The sequence below is a fragment of the Pagrus major genome, chromosome 22 (genome assembly GCF_040436345.1).
Source record: "Pagrus major chromosome 22, Pma_NU_1.0".
Classification (NCBI taxonomy): domain Eukaryota; kingdom Metazoa; phylum Chordata; class Actinopteri; order Spariformes; family Sparidae; genus Pagrus; species Pagrus major.
Genome location: NC_133236.1, coordinates 29247408 through 29265500, shown reverse-complemented (window position 1 = coordinate 29265500; position 18093 = coordinate 29247408). Strand labels below are relative to the sequence as shown.

Here is an 18093-nt window from a genome sequence, read left to right as displayed (position 1 = left end):
GTAACAAGCTCCTCCTCAAGTCGTTACTGGACTCACGTCTGTGCAGGAAACCTGAGAGAAAGATGTTTTTAAAAGTCAGTGTGTTCAGCTCTCAGTACGTCTGCAGCTTCTAACTGAATCTCTTTAGTTTCTCTTGTCCTGTTTGTTCTTTCAAACACCTGCTGTGTTTTACTGTTTCATCGTGTTCACGTTCAGCTGGTTCAGGAGTCGTGTTTAGTTACTGCTGCAGAAAACACGTTTCCTGTGATGCTGCTTCATAATAAAAGCTTTTAAATGACTTAGTAACAGGGCTTTTATTGTGAAGAAGTTATAGGAAATGAAACATGTTTGTAGCTGAATTAGCGGAGCCTCTTTGTTAGCCGTGATTCTTCGGTAGTGCTGCAGGGATCGAGACGGGAACGTCACCAGGTTTCCAAATCTCAAAAATTGTACATAAAATATTAAAATAAATAATAATTCTCAACCTTTTATTCCCCTCTGATGGTTTCCATACAGTCCCTGACTCAGCGTGCAGTTGTAGAGATGAGGAGCAATAATTCAAAGCAACAGTGAGTTAAAACTGATCCCCCGTCAGTTCTCAAGCATCACTCCACTCTGGGCTCCCTGCAGAGCTGCTCACGGTCACTTTCGTCTAATTGTACTAAAGTGCATGAAGCTGGAAAGTGGCCGGATGAGAGAGGAAGCCTGTCTGACTCCGGTCCAGAGCAGAGGGATGAAATGAGCTGTGTGTCGCTGTGGTCACAGAGAAGATGTTTCTGCTCGGGTGGGAAAAAAAAATATTCGTTTGTTTCCGTTGCCTTGATATTTTCCTCCTCGGGCAGGTCACATCCATCCTCCTGCATCGTAATAGTGTTTTAATTACGAGATGTAACGATGTATGCACATGAGTGTGTGTGTGTGATTGCAGAGTGTGAGTGTGCACGTGCATGTGTGTGTTCCCTGTCAATTCAACACACAAAAAAAATAAGGAAGTTGTGAATACGGTGTACATTTCAGAGCACATTTCTAACATTATACCATTGTTCTGAGTGTCATACAAAATGTGTATAGAGAAAAACGACAATAAAATAGTTTGCTATTTGTTTTGTGGACTGTCGTGCAGAAGAAAAAGAAAAGAAAAAACAAACGCTTCAAATTCTCAGTGCTTTTTAATTTGTGTTTGACAATATATTTCCTCTTTTTTTTTTTATTGCTATTACAAACTCATTCCCCTAATGCTAATCCCATTGCCACGACTCCATAGCTTCACGGATAAAACCATTAACACTGGTCGTATGCCAACACGTGGGCAGGAAGGAAATAGGAACTTGGTTGAGTCAAACCAAATGTAGCTTATTCATGTGAGTTTATATTCCAACAAAGTGCCAAAAAACATTAAATCTGCCCAAATACGCGGGCTGAACGAGACGATTAAAAAAAAAAAGGTATAAAATACTCGTATGTAACTCAAAGCGCACAATATCATGTACATCATAACCACTGTGTAACCACTGGAAGAAGAGAGGGTTGGAAGAAAGAAAAACAGCCAAGTAGCGGTCTAATACATCGGAGCTGCAGGGGCAGTAATATGACCTTTGGATAACGTAGGAGAGTATTGTAGGCTTAGCACATCACATGGTCAGAGTCATCGCCGGCTTCAGTTTTTAAGGATCAAGTTACAAAGATACAGAAAAACTTCATTTGCATTTCTTTAGGAAAGAAACAAAAAAACTGGTTGAAAGTAAAAAAAAAAGAAAACATGTAAGAGAACAGTTGTTTTTCGTGACGGCTCTCAGGCCCTGATTTATATCCTGTTTTTGATAAAAGTCTCTTTTATCGCTCATTCATCCATCCACCTCTTCGTCTCTCACACTCTCTCCATCGCGCAGCTCGTTTTTTTAGTCGGGGAAGCGCTGGCAGGCTTTTTTCCAGCGGCAGGCGGTGCACCACTGATCCTTGCGCTCCACTCCGTACACCTTGCGGCACTTCTTGGCCTCCCCGCGACCCTTCCTGCAGATCAGAAGACACGAGCGGTGTGGATGAGAAGCGATGCGAGATGGCAGAGAGTGCACCACATCAGTCTCTATAAAAGTGAGGCTGAGAGAAATATACTGATAGAAAATGAAGACGTAATTGAATCAGTTTTATCTTTCCTGGCTGAGCTGTGGAAAATGTGATATTACAGACGGCAGCGAAGTGGAACATAAACTGACAACCTGGAGGAGAAAGACGGTGGAAGCAACAGACAACAGCAGCAAAATGATCAGTTCTGCTTTAATTGTTAATCTTAACATCATAACAGATGCTAGGCAACATTAAAGGTCAGCCGCGGAGGACGACATTAACGTTTACATCCTGTGCTGACACGAGCACGAGCCTCATGTCTCTGAGAAGGTGCACGTTTCCTTCTGCGCATTGACACGGTAGACTGATGAAGTCCCGTCTGTTTGGGGGTGAACTGCCCCTTTAATTTGCCCAATATTTGGTTTCTGACTAAATATCTGCAAAATGGCCGACGTTCCAATCAGTCTCGGCTATATTTTGTGTTTATTACTATAATGTGACATAAATATTACCTGCTAAGCATTAGCATGTTAGCAATTAGCACAACCACTAGCATGACTGTAGACGACGCCTCACCTGAAGGAACAGTGAGTGCGGGAGGGCGACGCACTCATGGGCTGTAGCCGGTTCTGTTGGAGCCACTGTTCGCCGACACTGACGGACCGGCAGCGAGGTTTCACCATCTGAAGGGACACACAGCCGCAGACTGAGTACAATGGAGACTAAGCACAGTATGTACAGTATATAAGTACATTCAGATTGTGTTCCTGCAGGTCATAATGTTAAAATGTGAAATAAAACACTGGATGACAGACAGTCTGTTAGGCAGGTAAACAAACAGACACGGACAGAAGACCCACCGGAGTGTTACTGTGGCCAGAGATGGAGGTGGAGGGGGTCCAAGCCTGGCAGCCGGGGCTCCTGGAGGCCACAGATACCTGGACGGGGCTACAGGCCTGGAAGCAGCAGGAGAGAGGAGACAGCACATGATTCATTATATCTGCAGGACCACAAACTGTTTCATATGACAAGTTATCATGTTTCATTTTCGGTTCTGGACTAAAGATACTTCAACTCGCTTTCACTGATTTTCTGGCCACTTGAGGGAAGCAGAAATAAGATATTATCAACACGTAGCTAAGGCGTCCGTGTTAGCTAACACATAAACATCCAGCAGACACGGAGCAACATTAGCATTCATTTGAAATCATGTGTCCGACTATCGCTAGTTTCACAAGCTAGCTGCTCGCTCTGTCTGTCTTGTTTGGTGCTGGATCAGCAGCTCTCAGTTGTTTGGTTTCCGTGTGTGACATAAAACAAAAGCAATGAGCTCAAAGACACTAAAACGTTCAGTAACTGCGGGGGAACAGGTGATAGCCTGACTCTCTGCAGGTTTTGTTCAGCTGTATGTCACTGATTTTTCATGCTCTGCACAAAAAGCCTTGATGATGACGTACCAAAAGTGATATTGATATGCTACCAATGTATTATAGTGTTAACTCACCTTCACTTTTATTTCTACAGTGTATTTTAAAGGTGTAATTTGTAAAATATGGTCAGAATTTGAAGGCAGCACATCAGCAGAGTAACTAACAACCGCTGCTCGTTGCTAGCTATCCTCGGCTGTGGTTAGCTACCGTTTAATTAGCTCACAGTCCAAACGACGTGTCTTTATGTACATACTGGTGTGCCTCATCTAAATCCCTCTCTCCGCTCCGCTAACAGAGAGCAGCAGCAGCTAACCGTAGTTTAGAAATGGAGTCTGCTGTCGTGAACAACGTCCAGCTTCCAGCAACACACAGACGCTCCACAGAGCTTCTTGAATCGTGAAACGTTTAAAGCTGAAATGATCACACGAGGCTACTGCTCCATCTGTAACCAGCACCAAGATGTAAGAACATATTATTCCCATGCTAACCAGTTTAGATTGGCTCCCTGTTCCAGCAGCTCGACTCCAGCGCACACATTCCTAACTTCAAACATTGATTTAGTCCTTCTTGCCTCAGATGATTTGCCAAATTGTTTTGACTAATCCATTTATGGCTTCTGATTCTGTCCAGTTGCTGTAACAAACAGAGAGCATCCAAAATGCCACACATTAAATTATCTCTTCCTGCCAAGTTGTTCCCGTTGCCTCCGTCCTGTTTCTGCTCCCTGTGCAGCCCTGAACTCTCCCACCAGCCCATCCCACCGTGTCGACAGATGTAGACGGAGAGAAACTGGTCCAAAGCACATTAATATCCACACAGCAGAACATAACGAGGGTGAGTATTCGCTGTGTTAACCCTGGAGTTACAGTGAGAGTGCTAATGTGAGTTCAACGCTGCGGTCGGGCGTTTTCGAGCCACAAGCCGCCAGCAGCCATGACACACACTGCAAACACTGAGCACTGCTCCACCAGCGGCACTGACCCACACTTCAACCCACACTCCCACTGAGGCAGGTCACTGTTAGATTTCTGCAGCCACGAGGAAGACGACGGACAAATGTGGCAGGAGACGGACACATTCTCCAACACCTGTATCTTCAGAAAATATGCTTATTTTTTATGACATTTTCCAGAAAACTTGTAGAATGAATGAGTCTGAATGAGGATGGATATGTGTACATCCAGTCCCACACACACCAGGATTTTATTTTATTATTCTGCCCTTTGTAGGCTGCTGAGAGTCTCGTCTCCTTGGGGGGAACGGGCGAGCGCACTCTCTCACTGTCACAAAGCATCCATTTACAGGCTCGGTGGTACGGGGTAAATGCAGGTCACCAGTGAAATGTGCTGCTTTGTGATGCATAAACAAAGTTGTAGCTCATTGGCTCGTTAGAGGGTTATCAGTGTGGGGGCGCCGGGTGAGCAGGACCTTTACAACGCTGCAGCCGTGTAACATGAGACCGCAGCACAGGCACTGTGGTTACATGTAGACACTGTCCTCTGAGACATGTAGTGGACACAGTCTGATTACAGGCTGATTTCATAGGGAAATGACTGAATTTGGGCAACAGGAAGCTGGGATGTTTGGAAGGTAAATTCCTGCGTTCACACAGTAAAATCTACGACATTTAATAATTCATGCTAACAAGGGCTGCGCTGTCTCTTTTCATCGCTCTCAGACAATTTCAGCTTCCCAAAAACACACTGCCTGCTTTCAGACGGCAACTCGAATGCTCCAACAGTTATTTAAAGAAAAACGGGGATCTTCAGTGCCAAAAATACACAAGTCCAGTGTGAATCCCAAATCCAAGCGTCACTTACAACATTAAATATCATTTGTTTTTGTTGCCACAAGCCTTTCCATCCAGCGGAGGCTCCTCTGAGACGCTTCATCTTCATCTCAACGTCTGACACAGCTGAAGTTTCATTAAAGTAATTGTTTCTCTGTCAGCTCTTTCTGTGCTAACCGATTGCTATAATCTTATATAATATAAATATATGAGCTGCTTCCCGGCAGGCGGAGCCACTCTGCAGGTGAACTCTGATTAAATGCTTTGGGGAATGTAAACACTGTTTACTTTGAATCAGAATGACTTTACTGATCTCCACGGGGGGAAACTGCACGCGCACTACATTTAATAATCTGTGATCAGAAGGATTTCAGCAGAATTAAATAATTATTGTCCATGTAACCGAAGCTACAGTGAGCAGGCCCGAACCTCCTCAGACACAGAGAGCAACACTGCTGCACCCACCTGATAGAGATGCTCTGTGTGGATCTGCCAGAAGCTGCTGGGTGCCGACTGGCTGAGCGGACTGGGCCTGCTCAGGCCGGGCCCGGAGCTGGAGTTGGACCTGGGCCTGTGTGCTGGGGGGATCTGGAGCCCCGAGGCCGGAGGAGAACCGCAGGAGGCCCAGCTGAGATGAGAGGACGAGGCCTGGCCCAGAGCCTGCTGGGAGGGAGCTGGAGTGGAGCTGGTGTCCACGGTGTCACAGGAGATCTTGGTGTAGTAGAAGTCCTCTTCTCTCTGGGACTGATCGGACCCACTGCTGTGTGTGTGTGTGTGTGTGTGTGTGTGTGTGTGTGTGTGTGTGTGTGTGTGTGTGTGTGTGTGTGTGTGTGTGCGTGTGGACCAGAGGAGACACAGAGGAAAAAGTGTGAGTTGTTTGTTTTCACTGAACGCAGCCTGCACTGTGGCCCAGATATAAAACCCCCAAAATGTTTCATCACATCCTGTAACTAAGTCAGAGCTCTTCCACAACCTGAAAATTTTATTCCCTCCTGTTTTTTTAATGTTGTTTTTCAGCTCTGAAATGTTCGACGGGGCTAAACTGTCTGCGTTTCCCTCCGCCTCACACAGCCAGACAACAATGGAGGTCTGCTCTGAAGCTGAAACTGTTAAAATCCCTCATATTGTGTCACTCGTGTTCCTTTATATTTACAAAATACACACGAGTGGGTTTGTAAGTAACACCACATATAACTGACTGAAAACAAAAGGGGGCCTCTGCCTTTCTTTACAAATGTCAAGAAAAATCCAACACAACTGATTGTTCATGTTAAAACAAAAGTATTCCAACTAACCCCAGATGCAGCACACGGATATGTCTTTTTATTCCAACTGAAGATGTTAGCACCTTGCCACAACTGGGCCAGAGACACCTGTACACACCTCTGAACGAGCTCTGTGAGAGAGAACACAGCACAGGTAAGGTCCAGGAGAGAGGCCGGGACAGACACAACACAGAGACACACAGTAAAGGCAGAGACCACATGGTGCTGAACCTCGCGAGGCTTTAAAGGGAACATATCGAGCTACGCACCTTTGGCTTTTTGGCATTAAGCTCATCTCCCTGCTCCAGTTCCATGTGCAGGCCTTCATCAGGACTGCTGTCCAGCTCGGTGACGGACGGCGAGGGGGCGGGACTCACGTTGCCGTGGTCCCAGCTCCAGTAGCCGCTGCTGCCGCTGTCGGAGAGCTCGCCGCCGCCACACTCCATGTCGGCCGGTGACGACGAGCCGGCTGGAGAACAGGAAGATTCAAAAGTCAGTTTTCAGACGAGTTCCACATGAACTATTTTCTCTCGATACTGTCAACGTGCCATCCTGGTTATTCTGTCGTAGCTGTCAGAGTTCACAGTGAACATATACCTCACGGTTTAGATATCAAACAGTCTGTAAAAACAGACTCTGTGCATGTCAGACTGCTGCTCTGCTCTCCGTCCATCCTACAGAGAGCAGCAGGTGACCACAGCGGTGACAAGGATGTGTGTGACAGGGAAAGTAGACCTAGTAGCTGCTGCTGCTGCTGCTGCTGCTGCTGCTGTCATGAGTCCTGTGGGTTTCCTCAGTCAGACATATGAGCCATGTTTCCATAATGAATCTGGTGCGTTTCCATAAACAGTTTTGAGTGAATGAACTCGGCTACGTAAAGCGTAACTTGGTCAGAGGGTGAGGAGGTGTAGGCTACGTGGCTACGTCACAGAGGCTAGAGGTAAACAAAGCAGGAGACAAAATGGAAACAGGTCTTCAGGAATAACTTTCAACAGGGCAAGTTGTAATTGTTCTTGCATGTCAGCTAGCATCGGCCATGTTGCACGCTGTCCTGAGACGACCAAGACATGCAATGATGATAATGCAGACAGGAAACAGCTGATCAGTCATGTGAGCTGAAGTTTCGCTACGTCAGAGTTGATTCATTTTTTAAGGATCCCGCTGTCTTCATGAGGAGCATGATTGGTCAGAGACAGGGTGAGAATATCAGTGTACGCCACTCGGATGCAGAGCAGGACGGGTGTTTCCAAGAAAAGCAGAGGGATCCATAATGACGCTACAACAGCAGAGAGATACGCATCTGATATTAAAGCTGTCTGACGTGATTTCACTCAATGAATCTGCAGTTCAATATATTTTACTAACTGAGCAGGAAGCTTGGATGTTCCTCGCAGGGAGAGTTTGGTTTATGGCATGAAAGTGGATATTTGCTTTAGTCCCACTGTTGGTTTTACTGCATGTAATAGCCTCACAAATAGTCTTTTATATAATACTTTAATTTAAAAAAGTACTTTCTGTTACTCAATGCATGTTTTTCTTTAACATATGGAACAGGCTGTCTACAGATCCTGGTCTGAATCAGATTTCTGCAGTCGACTGCTGCAGGCTGAATTTTTAAATCAACACTTTCTAATAACTCATAAAGTGTTTAGAAGTTTTAAACAATGTCTTTACAACTATAAGATATAAATAGTGACAAACCAATAAAAGTTCACGACAGGTTATTCATGACTGCACTGTTAGAAAGATTAACCACCAGCCGAGGACGCTTTGTGAGAATGTGTTGATGGAAACAGCAGCAGGGACACTGGTGAGACTGTGTGTTGCTGAGCTGAGACGAACCTGGTCCAGGATCTGTTTGTGGAGGACTCTGGACCACGGGGCTGCAGGACAGACTGGTCAGAACCATGGCTGCCATGATCTCATCCATCTCCACCGACTCCGGACTGCGGAAACTGGAGATGACACACAGGAACATCCTCAGCCTCGAGCACGATGACGACCTGCCTCATGCTCTCACAGACACACTGCTGCGTATCCACTCACCTGTACGGTGCCTCTCTGGTAGCGGACGTGTTGCCGAGGTGCATTGTGGGTCCCACAGTTTGTAACCCTTGCGGCAGGTGAACTGATGTCTTGTTCTTGTGATGCCCGCTCTCCATGAATGCTCTCTGAGCCTGGACACAGCTGCCTGCAAACACCTTCAGACACATTAACAGAGAAGTGAATCCACGTTCAGTCAGTGAACGTATGGAAACTGACACGGACGATCTCTGTCAGGACGACTTGTTTACGTGAGTCTTTGTTACCCTGAAACTGAGTCTCCCTGCTGCCGTGATTAAAGCAGTTAAGAAAGTATTTCCTGTCCATCTGTGGTGTCCTGCCTGCAGACAGCACGACCTGCCAGGATGACTGTATGAGAAGGACGTGGGTGCCAGCCACCGACTACGGAAGGTTTTAAAGGCCGAAACTAAAATGCAATAAATAAAAAATAAAAAATATGTATTCTGCATTATTTTCCATCTAATTTTATTACATATATATATATATATATATGTATATATATATATATATATATATATATATATATATATATATATATATATATATATATATATTACACAAGTTCAATGTAAGTGGTCACATTTAAAGCAAAGTTTTTCTGTCACATCGAGTCAAAATGAATAAATTAAATTACTTTCAGGACGATACATGTTCGCCGCTGTCCGTTTTTTTTCTTCTTTGTTCTGTCGGTTGGTTTGTCAGCAGAATGACACAGAAAGTGCTGAAACCTTTCACAAACCTTGGATAGAGGATGCGTGTTGGCCCAAAATTAGACCTCATTAACTTTTGGTGTTTTCTTTCTCGCTTTCTTTAACATGCGACATTCAACATTTTCTTTCCTTCCCCAGGGAGTAATACATGGATCAAAAATCAGCTGTGTTTAGGAGGCTGGTATGAGCGAGTATAATCTGATGTGGATCCAAATAAGAATCTGGATCGAGCAGGTTTAAATATGTTTTATTTGCTGTGACTGTTGGGTCTTGGCGGAGGTATGCGCTCTACTGTGTGCTATTCTAGTTGCATATTAAGTTGAGGGGAACTTCTACATAAACCTGATGTGTTTATTCAAATGTTGAGTATTAAACATAAAAGTGACGCAGCTGAAGCTGTTTATCCTGTAATGAATGACACATAACATACGTGTATAAAATAATGATATAATAAAACGCTGTTGATACATGTTAAATTATATTTCTTTACATCCTCATTTATTTATTTTTGTATTTATATTTTTAGTTTCAGCCCTTAAAGCCCTCCGGACACAACCACGTACTTCATTATGTCGAACACACGGGGAGAAGATAATAATCAGCTTCCTTTTTTCTCAGTGGCTCTAAACTTTTACTTAATGTTCATCCTATCATCTAAATTTACCCATAATGCCATGCAAGACTGAATATTGCATATTATAAGTTTATTCACGTGTGTGAACACAAACTGCCCGGACGACTGAAAGAAAGAAAGCCTGGACGTTTGAAAGTGTAGACAGAGAAAGTAACACGTTACAGTAATATAACACGTTAACAACAATATTTCAGTAATATGTTACATTGTATTATGAGAGTAACTGGATATAAAACAAACATTCATCATGTCAGCCTCGTCTCTCTCCATCTACTCACCAGAGTCTGCTGCGGCCCGTCTGGCCCGTTGCCGTTGTGCGTTGTAGAGACGCAGGCCCGGGGTCCCGACGGGCAGACAGCCGTCCCGCCTGGCCCGGCTCCAGCTCTGTCCTCAGGTCCCATAGCTGCCATGGTGCTGCTGCACACAGTGAGGGGACTCAGCACAGTGTCACACCTCCCTGCAGACAAGACACCGGGGACCGCCGTGAGCTTTGAACCGACCAAAATATCTCACTGCGTTTGCCAACAACTCTGCAGCAGGGCAACATTCCTAAAACCCGCTTATTAAAAGGAGCAAAACAGCAGATTAGCGTCGCACTTCCAGAACTCACGAGAGAGGATGGTTATAATCAAAGGAGCAGAGGTCGAGGTATCCTCAAATTTACAAATCTAGCTTCAAAAACACTGGATCCTACATTTCCCATAATGCACAGCCAATAATACCTTTCATTCAACGCCCCCCGCCTCCTAAATGTCTACACCATGTCTCTGGTGGAGGATAAGTGACATCATCAGGTTCAGCTCCTCCTGACAGGTGGAGTGCCCCTTTAAATGATGCATTCAAATCCCATTTATACAGCGTAACATTCACCATGAATGTCTTTAATCAACTTTTGTCGAAACATCTAGACGGCTTCCTTTTAAAAAAAATGTTAAGCGATGAAGGAACGATCCAACTAAGATGAATGTGCTCACAGAGAATAAATGTTGTGCTCTGTGATCCAAACTGAAGGCAGCGTGTTGGCAAACACACTGAAGTGAACACAGACTCGGGTGGATTTGGATCGACGGGCTCAACCAAAACCTCGCTGTGGTTCTGTTGCCTCCTCCACCAGAGTACGTGACTGATAACGTGCTTCCCGGAGACGTAATCTGACGTCTGGGTGCGTTCACTGTGGCCCATAGTGGTAAAATGGGGGCAACGCTGCATTCAGGGACATGTGGGAATTAAGCTTGAGGTTGAAACGGTGCAAGAATTTAAGACTCATAACCAGCTGATAAAATATCGTGGTTTCACAGTATCACGGTATATAGTATCACAGAGGTATTATTATTATCATTATCAGCTATAATGACCCTTAAAGGAATGAAAACAAAGTGATTTAATGTTCAACAAACACTTTTTTTTTACAATTTCACAAAATATTACGTCCTGACAGACATGAACAAGATTTAAACTTAAAATGTATGTTTTCCTAATAACACTACTGTGGTAGAATTTAATACTTTTAAAAAAAATACTTTTTTTTAAATTCACTAAACAATTTTAAGACGTCAGCATTCTTCACTACTTCCTGAAATTATGCAGACGTATTTTTGTTGCCAACAGGGTTTGTTTTTGTGATGATGATGATGATGATCAGTGATGTAATGTAACTAATTACATTTACTCAAGTACAGCTTTGAGGCAGCCTACTTGTACTCCACTTGAGTGTTTCCTTTTATCTGCTGCTTCATACTCCCACTCCACTACATGTATTTGATTACTTTGCAGATTACATGCTGCAATTTCAAATTAAACTATTTTATTGACAATCGGATAAAATAAGAGCAAACGCCGATTCAATAATCGGACAATAATTTTTACAACACAATGATTATTTGTTGGTTTCCATTATTATCAGAATCAGAATCTTTTTTTTACCATATAAGTTTTCACATACGGTGAATTTGCTGTGGTCTGTCTGTGCAAAACAAACAATACTAGAAATAGTTGAAAGATATAAATAGAGATGAAAAATAGAAAAATACAGACAATAACACACGAATGGACAAAAATATAAACATAGAAAAAACAGTAGAACAATACGTAGAAGTGGGAGTGCAAAATGTTTGACATGGATTGTGTATTATCATTATCATTATTATTATTTTTATTATTATAATTATTAGTAGTCGTGTTATTAACAGTACATAACAGCACAATAAGCTGCCACTCCTTATACTGTGTACAATTGTATAAATTGTGGCTTCATCACAAAGTGAATAGTTAAAAAATACCAGCAGTTACTTTTAAATTAATATCTATGACATGTATTGTACCATAATTACTGATCTCCGTACAGAAGTGAGTTTCCATTGATAAAGCTCAACTCTCCCATTTTTTCCCCTGCACCCGAACGCAGCATAAAGCCCGATTTCCCCCCTCCTCTCGTCCAATCAGCGCGCAGCTCCGGTAGTAAACAAGCGGCGCAGTGTCGGCAGGGCGCCGCCGCTGATTGGCTGAGCTCAGACCTCTCAGACACACACCCCCTTTCTGACAACGTGTTCGGACACGAGTTTCGCCGGGAGGGACCGGGCCGGACCGGACCGGACCGGGGGCTCGCGGGCCCGCTGCTGCTGAGCGGAGAAACACACTGTAACGGTCCAAATGCAACACGTGACTGATGTGTGAGCGGAGGGCTGAAGGTGTGTGTGTGTGTGTGTGTGTGTGTGTGTGTGTGTGTGTGTGTGTGTGTGTGTGTGTCTGTGACAAACACACAACAATCACGTCATCGCCCAGCAGCGCAGTGGAGGCACGAGCGCAGCTCAGTCTGACGCGAGGCGGTGAAATCCCGGAGAGTCCATGTTGCACACGGCGGTACCGCCCCCGAGTCCAGAACCAGCACTTTCCCCGAACACGTATCACATTAACGCCCTTTGTTCTGGTGGTTCTGACGTGTCGGAGCGTAACGACCCTGCAGAAGTGATAGTTTAACCATCCGGATCTCCACCCAGCAGAACCAGCCGCGTCCCTCCCCCCCTCGGCAGCTCACAGGGAAACATCTCTATCCGCCGTGCACAAACACAACAACAACAACAACAACAAAAAGCCCGTGAACACAACACAACACAACACGTCCACATCGCGCTCACCTCGGTCCGGTCCGTCCCGTCGGAGCTGCTGCAGCAGCGGCTCGGCTCGGCTCGGCTCGTCTCTGCCTGGCTGTCCCGCCGCTCGCCGGCTCTTCAGTCTGGCCGGGGAGGGGAGGGGGGGAGGAGGGGGAGGAGGGGGAGGGGGGGGAGGGGGGGGGGGGGGCGGTCGGTCGGATACGCGCCTACGTGCGTGCGTCCGCCTGCGGGACCAATGCGGGCGGCGGCGGCGGGACGCAGCGCGGAGACACCGAGCTGCAGCCGCACAGAGGAGGATGTAGGTGAGGGGTTACCGGAGCAGCGGCAGCATCCCCACTGCCTGCCTGTCTGTCTGTCTGTCTGCCTGTCTGCCTGCCTGTCTGCCTGTCTGTCTGTCTGCCTGCCTGTCTGCCTGTCTGCCTGTCTGTCTGCCTGTCTGTCTGTATGCCTGTCTGTCTGTCTGTCTGTCTGTCTGCCTGACAGACAGGCAGACAGACAGGCTGTCTGTCTGCCTGTCTGCCTGCCTGCCTGTCTGTCTGCCTGCCTGTCTGTCTGTCTGTCTGTCTGTCTGCCTGTCTGTCTGTCTGCCTGCCTGCCTGTCTGCCTGTCTGTCTGTCTGTCTGTCTGCCTGCCTGCCTGTCTGTCTGTCTGTCTGTCTGTCTGTCTGTCTGTCTGCCTGTCTGTCTGTCTGACAGGCAGACAGACAGACAGGCAGACTGAGGCCTGATGAGTCTTTTTGAAACCGGTCTTACAGAATTTTTAGCACGTCTCTCTTCACACGTTTCTTTTTTGCACTTGGACTCTTAATGCCAACAGACTTGTTTCATTCAGACGCTGCTGTTTGTTAAGTTCTTACAGTATTTATCTATTTATTTGCAAAGGTTTTATCTAATTTAATATTTTCTATCTCTCTATCTATCTCTGCTCCTGAACGCCTCGTCAGTAGTCCCGCCTTTAATCCTGTAACTTTGTGACATCACACTACGTCACCATGTCACACATTTGCATAATTGTACCCTAGCGGCTCGTTTGGCTCGTGAGAATTAATTGAGCACAGCTGCTCTGTTGCATGTTAGCGATGTTGGCTCAGGCGTGTGCGAGCTGGCCAACCAGAGAAGGGTATTGGGGGGGGGGGGGGGGGGGGGGGTCGGGGCCTTAAAGAGACAGGAGCTGAAAACAGAGCGTTTCAGACGGAGGGGGAAGACGGAGCTGCAGCACTGGACAGAATGAGCTGATGTGTTTTTTGAGCATTAGATCGTGTGAACCTGTTCTCGTAGTAACCCAGAATGAAACTAAGAGCCTGAAAATGAACATAATATGTCTCCTTTAACAAAAGATTGTAAAAGCCAGCAGCAAATAGAAAAACAGCACTCTGTCTGCTGCAGCGTTTCCTGTTTGTGGTTGTGCCAGCACAAGATGTGACACAGTCATCAATGCAAATAAGATTTATGTAAATCTATTATAGAAACAGTGCAAACATTTATAAAATATACCACGAACTCATCCAGTCATCACTGTACATCATAACAGTGATATTTATTGAGGGATATTGTGAACATATTCAGCTTACAGTGCTGAAACAAAACAAAGATCAATGATCCGTTTCAATCAATAACTCAACACTTAAAAAAAACCTGCTGATACCATCACACACAGCAGATCAACCCCCACATCACGTGATACATTCCCCGAATTGAGATCAAACACTGCTTGCATGTGTGCTTCCAGTCTGTGTGTGTCTGTGTGTGTGTGTTTGAGAGACCGGATTAGTGTCGGCTGTCTGCACCCTCTCCACCAGACATCCAGTCAGCAGGGATTTTAGGGTCTGAGCAGTGACACAGAGAGAGACACAGAAACCCAATCCTAGTCCCAATCTGATTCCCAAACCAGACAGACTTCCTTCTCCTCCAGTCTCGTTCATTAACGCTGCCGTGTTAACTCCACAGGCCGTATGGCAGCAGATGTGACCGGGTAGACGGCCTGACGTGAAGACAGTGAACCTACAGAAGCTAGACAGAAGATTTCAACGAGACATTAATGTTGTTATATAACAGGCAGGAGTGATTTTAAGGGCAGTGCGGTCGAGGTCTAGACGGGGGTGTTGCCGACATTTTGGGTGGATGCTTATTGGCTGCGGTCCAGTTTTAGGTCATTACAAAATGAGATACCCTCAGTTAGAAATAAAGGCTCATCTGCTCTTAAACAGGACACAGAGTCTGCAGCCACACTAGCGGATGGCATTGCTAACATGCTAACGTGTAGCAGGTTAAACGTTTACCTTTGCAGATTAGGCTGATGGGAATGTCATCGGTGTTGAATGTATTTAGTCATAAACCAAAGTATTGTTGCTGTGATGACCCTGTTGAAGGTTGCTGAGGGGAACATGAATGTTTCATGACAATCCATGAAACAGTTGTTGAGGCTTTTCAATCCAAACCACAAATATTAACCTCATTTCATTCAAACAAATAAAGAAATGGTGGCACCAGAGGAAAAGTCAGGGGATCATGGAAGTCAGTACGATTCATCATCATCTATAGGCTGACCAGACTATTGTTGAGGCAGTTTACCACAAAACAACTCTGTCAGCCTCATGGTGGCGCCAGAGGAAACATCAGGGGAGCACTGGGTCAGAGGATTACACAGTAATCCATCCAATAGTTGTTGAGATATTTCAGGCTGGACCAAAGTGGTGGACTGACCGGCACGGCCATCCTTTGAGTCACAGGACTAGTTAAAGGTAACGCCTGTCTTTTGTGTGTCTACCAGCTTTTACTTTTTAATTACTGAGGAGAATATTAACAGGTGCTTGTGTCATATTTCATCCAAATCTAAATTCAAAGAGCTCAAATACTGTTGATCACAAGGGTATGATTGAAATTTCATCGCCTTTCATATGACGGACTTAAACACCATGAAAACTCAATTTAAAAGAAAAAGTTTAACTTTCAGTAACTCATCTTATCAGCTCTATCAGGACTGCGTGGGTGCGGTTTGATTAGACTGATTGACGGCGACCAAACAACCCAGCAGATGTTCTTACATTACTGAGATGTGGGACATCCCCGCTGCCCCGCCCACGGAAACACAAAGACAGAGATCTCTCTCATCTCCGTGGCCTGATATCTCTAAAAATCAGCTACTCACACCACATCTGTAGGTAGACTACAGGTAAGAGGGAAAACATGTTGATTTTGTGGTAAACTGTCCCTTTAAGCAGACCACATTGCTCATAAGAAAGAGAGGAAATAGGTTTTCAAGGCCTTTAATGTAGAGAGGCAGTACCGCTGACATCTGTGTTGTCACACTTGGGTGTGTTTTATTTGGACAGTTCAGTGGATTAATGGCACGACAACTGGCATTACAGGAATGACGACTCCACCCTGCTTTGTGACCTTTGGTTTGAATGCTCAGCGAGGCCCGGTGCCACTCCCATCCCATCACATTCAGCCAGGATGGGGTGGAAAGGATGGCTGTAAAACTGTCTTTGAGTCCAGAACACAATAGAGCCAACCAAGTATCATGAACGCCAGACGTGTTTTCTGCAGCAGCTGCAGATACAGTCAGCAGCAGACTGACAAACACTGGGACAAATGGAAAAATACAAAATACTAACATAAAGTTGATCCCTTAATTGACAGTGAAAGTGCACCGAAACTTAAAAAAAAACCCTACATAAGAAAAAGTCACTCCCTCTATTGTCCCGTCCAGCACAACAACGGCAGCAGATGAATAAATATGATTTTAAAGTTTCATCCCACATATACCTCAGAGCTTTGGCAACCACTGTGCTAACCCTGCTGTTGATTTCATTAATTTCCACACAGCATAAATCAGTTTAGCTTAGCTTAGCTTAGCTTAGCTTAGAATGGAAATGGGGAAACGGCTAGAAGTCCATCGACCAGCACCTTTTAAAGCTGACAAGTTAACATTACAAAGTCATGTGTCATTTCTTTAATTCGTACCAAGACCAAAAAGCAAAAATAAATGTGACATACTTTTTCTTGGCTGGGTGCAGCGACTTCCTTGTCAACCTCGTGGTGATGACAGGACTGCAGGAAGTCTCCGGTCTGGCCAAGAAATAGTTACACCGTGTAACCCGCCTGTTAAACTAATAACGATTAAACCACAGTCTGAGCTAGAAGTTTCACTGGAAACTGTTGTCCTCCACTTCACGCTAGCTTCATGACAAAACTGTACTGGGTTCACCTAATAGTGGAAACTAGTCTTTTCCCTAAGCAGGACGACAAAGCCACCAGTGTTAAAAATGCATTATGAGTGAGCACACGTCAGAGGTAACCTGACACCTGAACAGTTTAGTGGCAACCCTCAAAAACTGGACAAATACGCCTGAAATCAGATCCAAATATCTCCAGAGTTTAACGTGAGTGAGCATTTTGTGAATGATGAGCGATTGTGAATGAGAACAGGTCCTGTGTGATGACAGAAGAACAACGGGAAGAACATACAAACTTTAATTGAGCTAGTTGACAGAAAGTCCTAATGTGAAGGTCTCTGGTCAGATTAATTCAGTTGCCATAAATGAGATCGGACTCCTCCTCGTGTCCAGATCAGTGAAGGCTGTCACGAGGTCCAGGTGTGGATGGTGGCTCAGACTGGCAGAAGAAACGGCCAATGTTTCCTCCTACCTTTCCTTTTCCATTCATCTGTCCATTTGAAACGATGTTAACGTGGAAAACTGGGGTTCTCGAGTTATGATTCGTCCTCTTTTCCTGCTTCTTGTGTGTGACGGGGGCTGTGGGGGTCAGTGTTCAGGGCCGCGACTGGCTGGTTAGTTGGTCTCCGTACGACTTCGGTCGAGCGTGCTGGCGGGCATGTCTCTGTGGCTCCTCCAACCTATGGAGGCGTCTGGGAGTTGAGATTAAATGAAAAATGTGAGTGAAATGCAAACGTTTTATTGAAAAGTTGTTTTTGTGTTTGTCAGAGAACTCACCGGTGGTATCTCCTGTCTTCGTGCCAGCGATCCCATTGGCTCCTCCTGCTCCTCCCGCACCTCCTGCACCTCCTGCTCCGTCAATCTGTCGTAG

General features: G+C 45.3%; 1 protein-coding gene across 2 annotated transcripts; it reads right to left on the bottom strand.

Moving 5' to 3' along the window:
* Positions 1-1129: 1129 nt before the first annotated feature.
* Positions 1130-13166, bottom strand: znf395b (zinc finger protein 395b). 2 transcript variants are annotated; one of them, XM_073493479.1, is made up of 10 exons: positions 13070-13166; positions 10214-10392; positions 8574-8728; positions 8370-8482; positions 6797-6996; positions 6558-6658; positions 5728-6022; positions 2904-2999; positions 2620-2726; positions 1130-1989 (listed from the first exon to the last, which is right to left on the bottom strand). In XM_073493479.1, the coding sequence occupies exons 2-10, from the start codon at positions 10343-10345 to the stop codon at positions 1878-1880; spliced, it is 1311 nt and encodes a 436-aa protein (XP_073349580.1). In that variant the 5' UTR covers positions 10346-10392; positions 13070-13166; the 3' UTR covers positions 1130-1877. The 2 variants fall into 2 exon arrangements, with proteins under 2 accessions (XP_073349580.1, XP_073349581.1); XM_073493480.1 differs by having other exon boundaries at positions 1782-1989; positions 5728-6019; positions 13070-13143.
* Positions 13167-18093: the final 4927 nt, after the last annotated feature.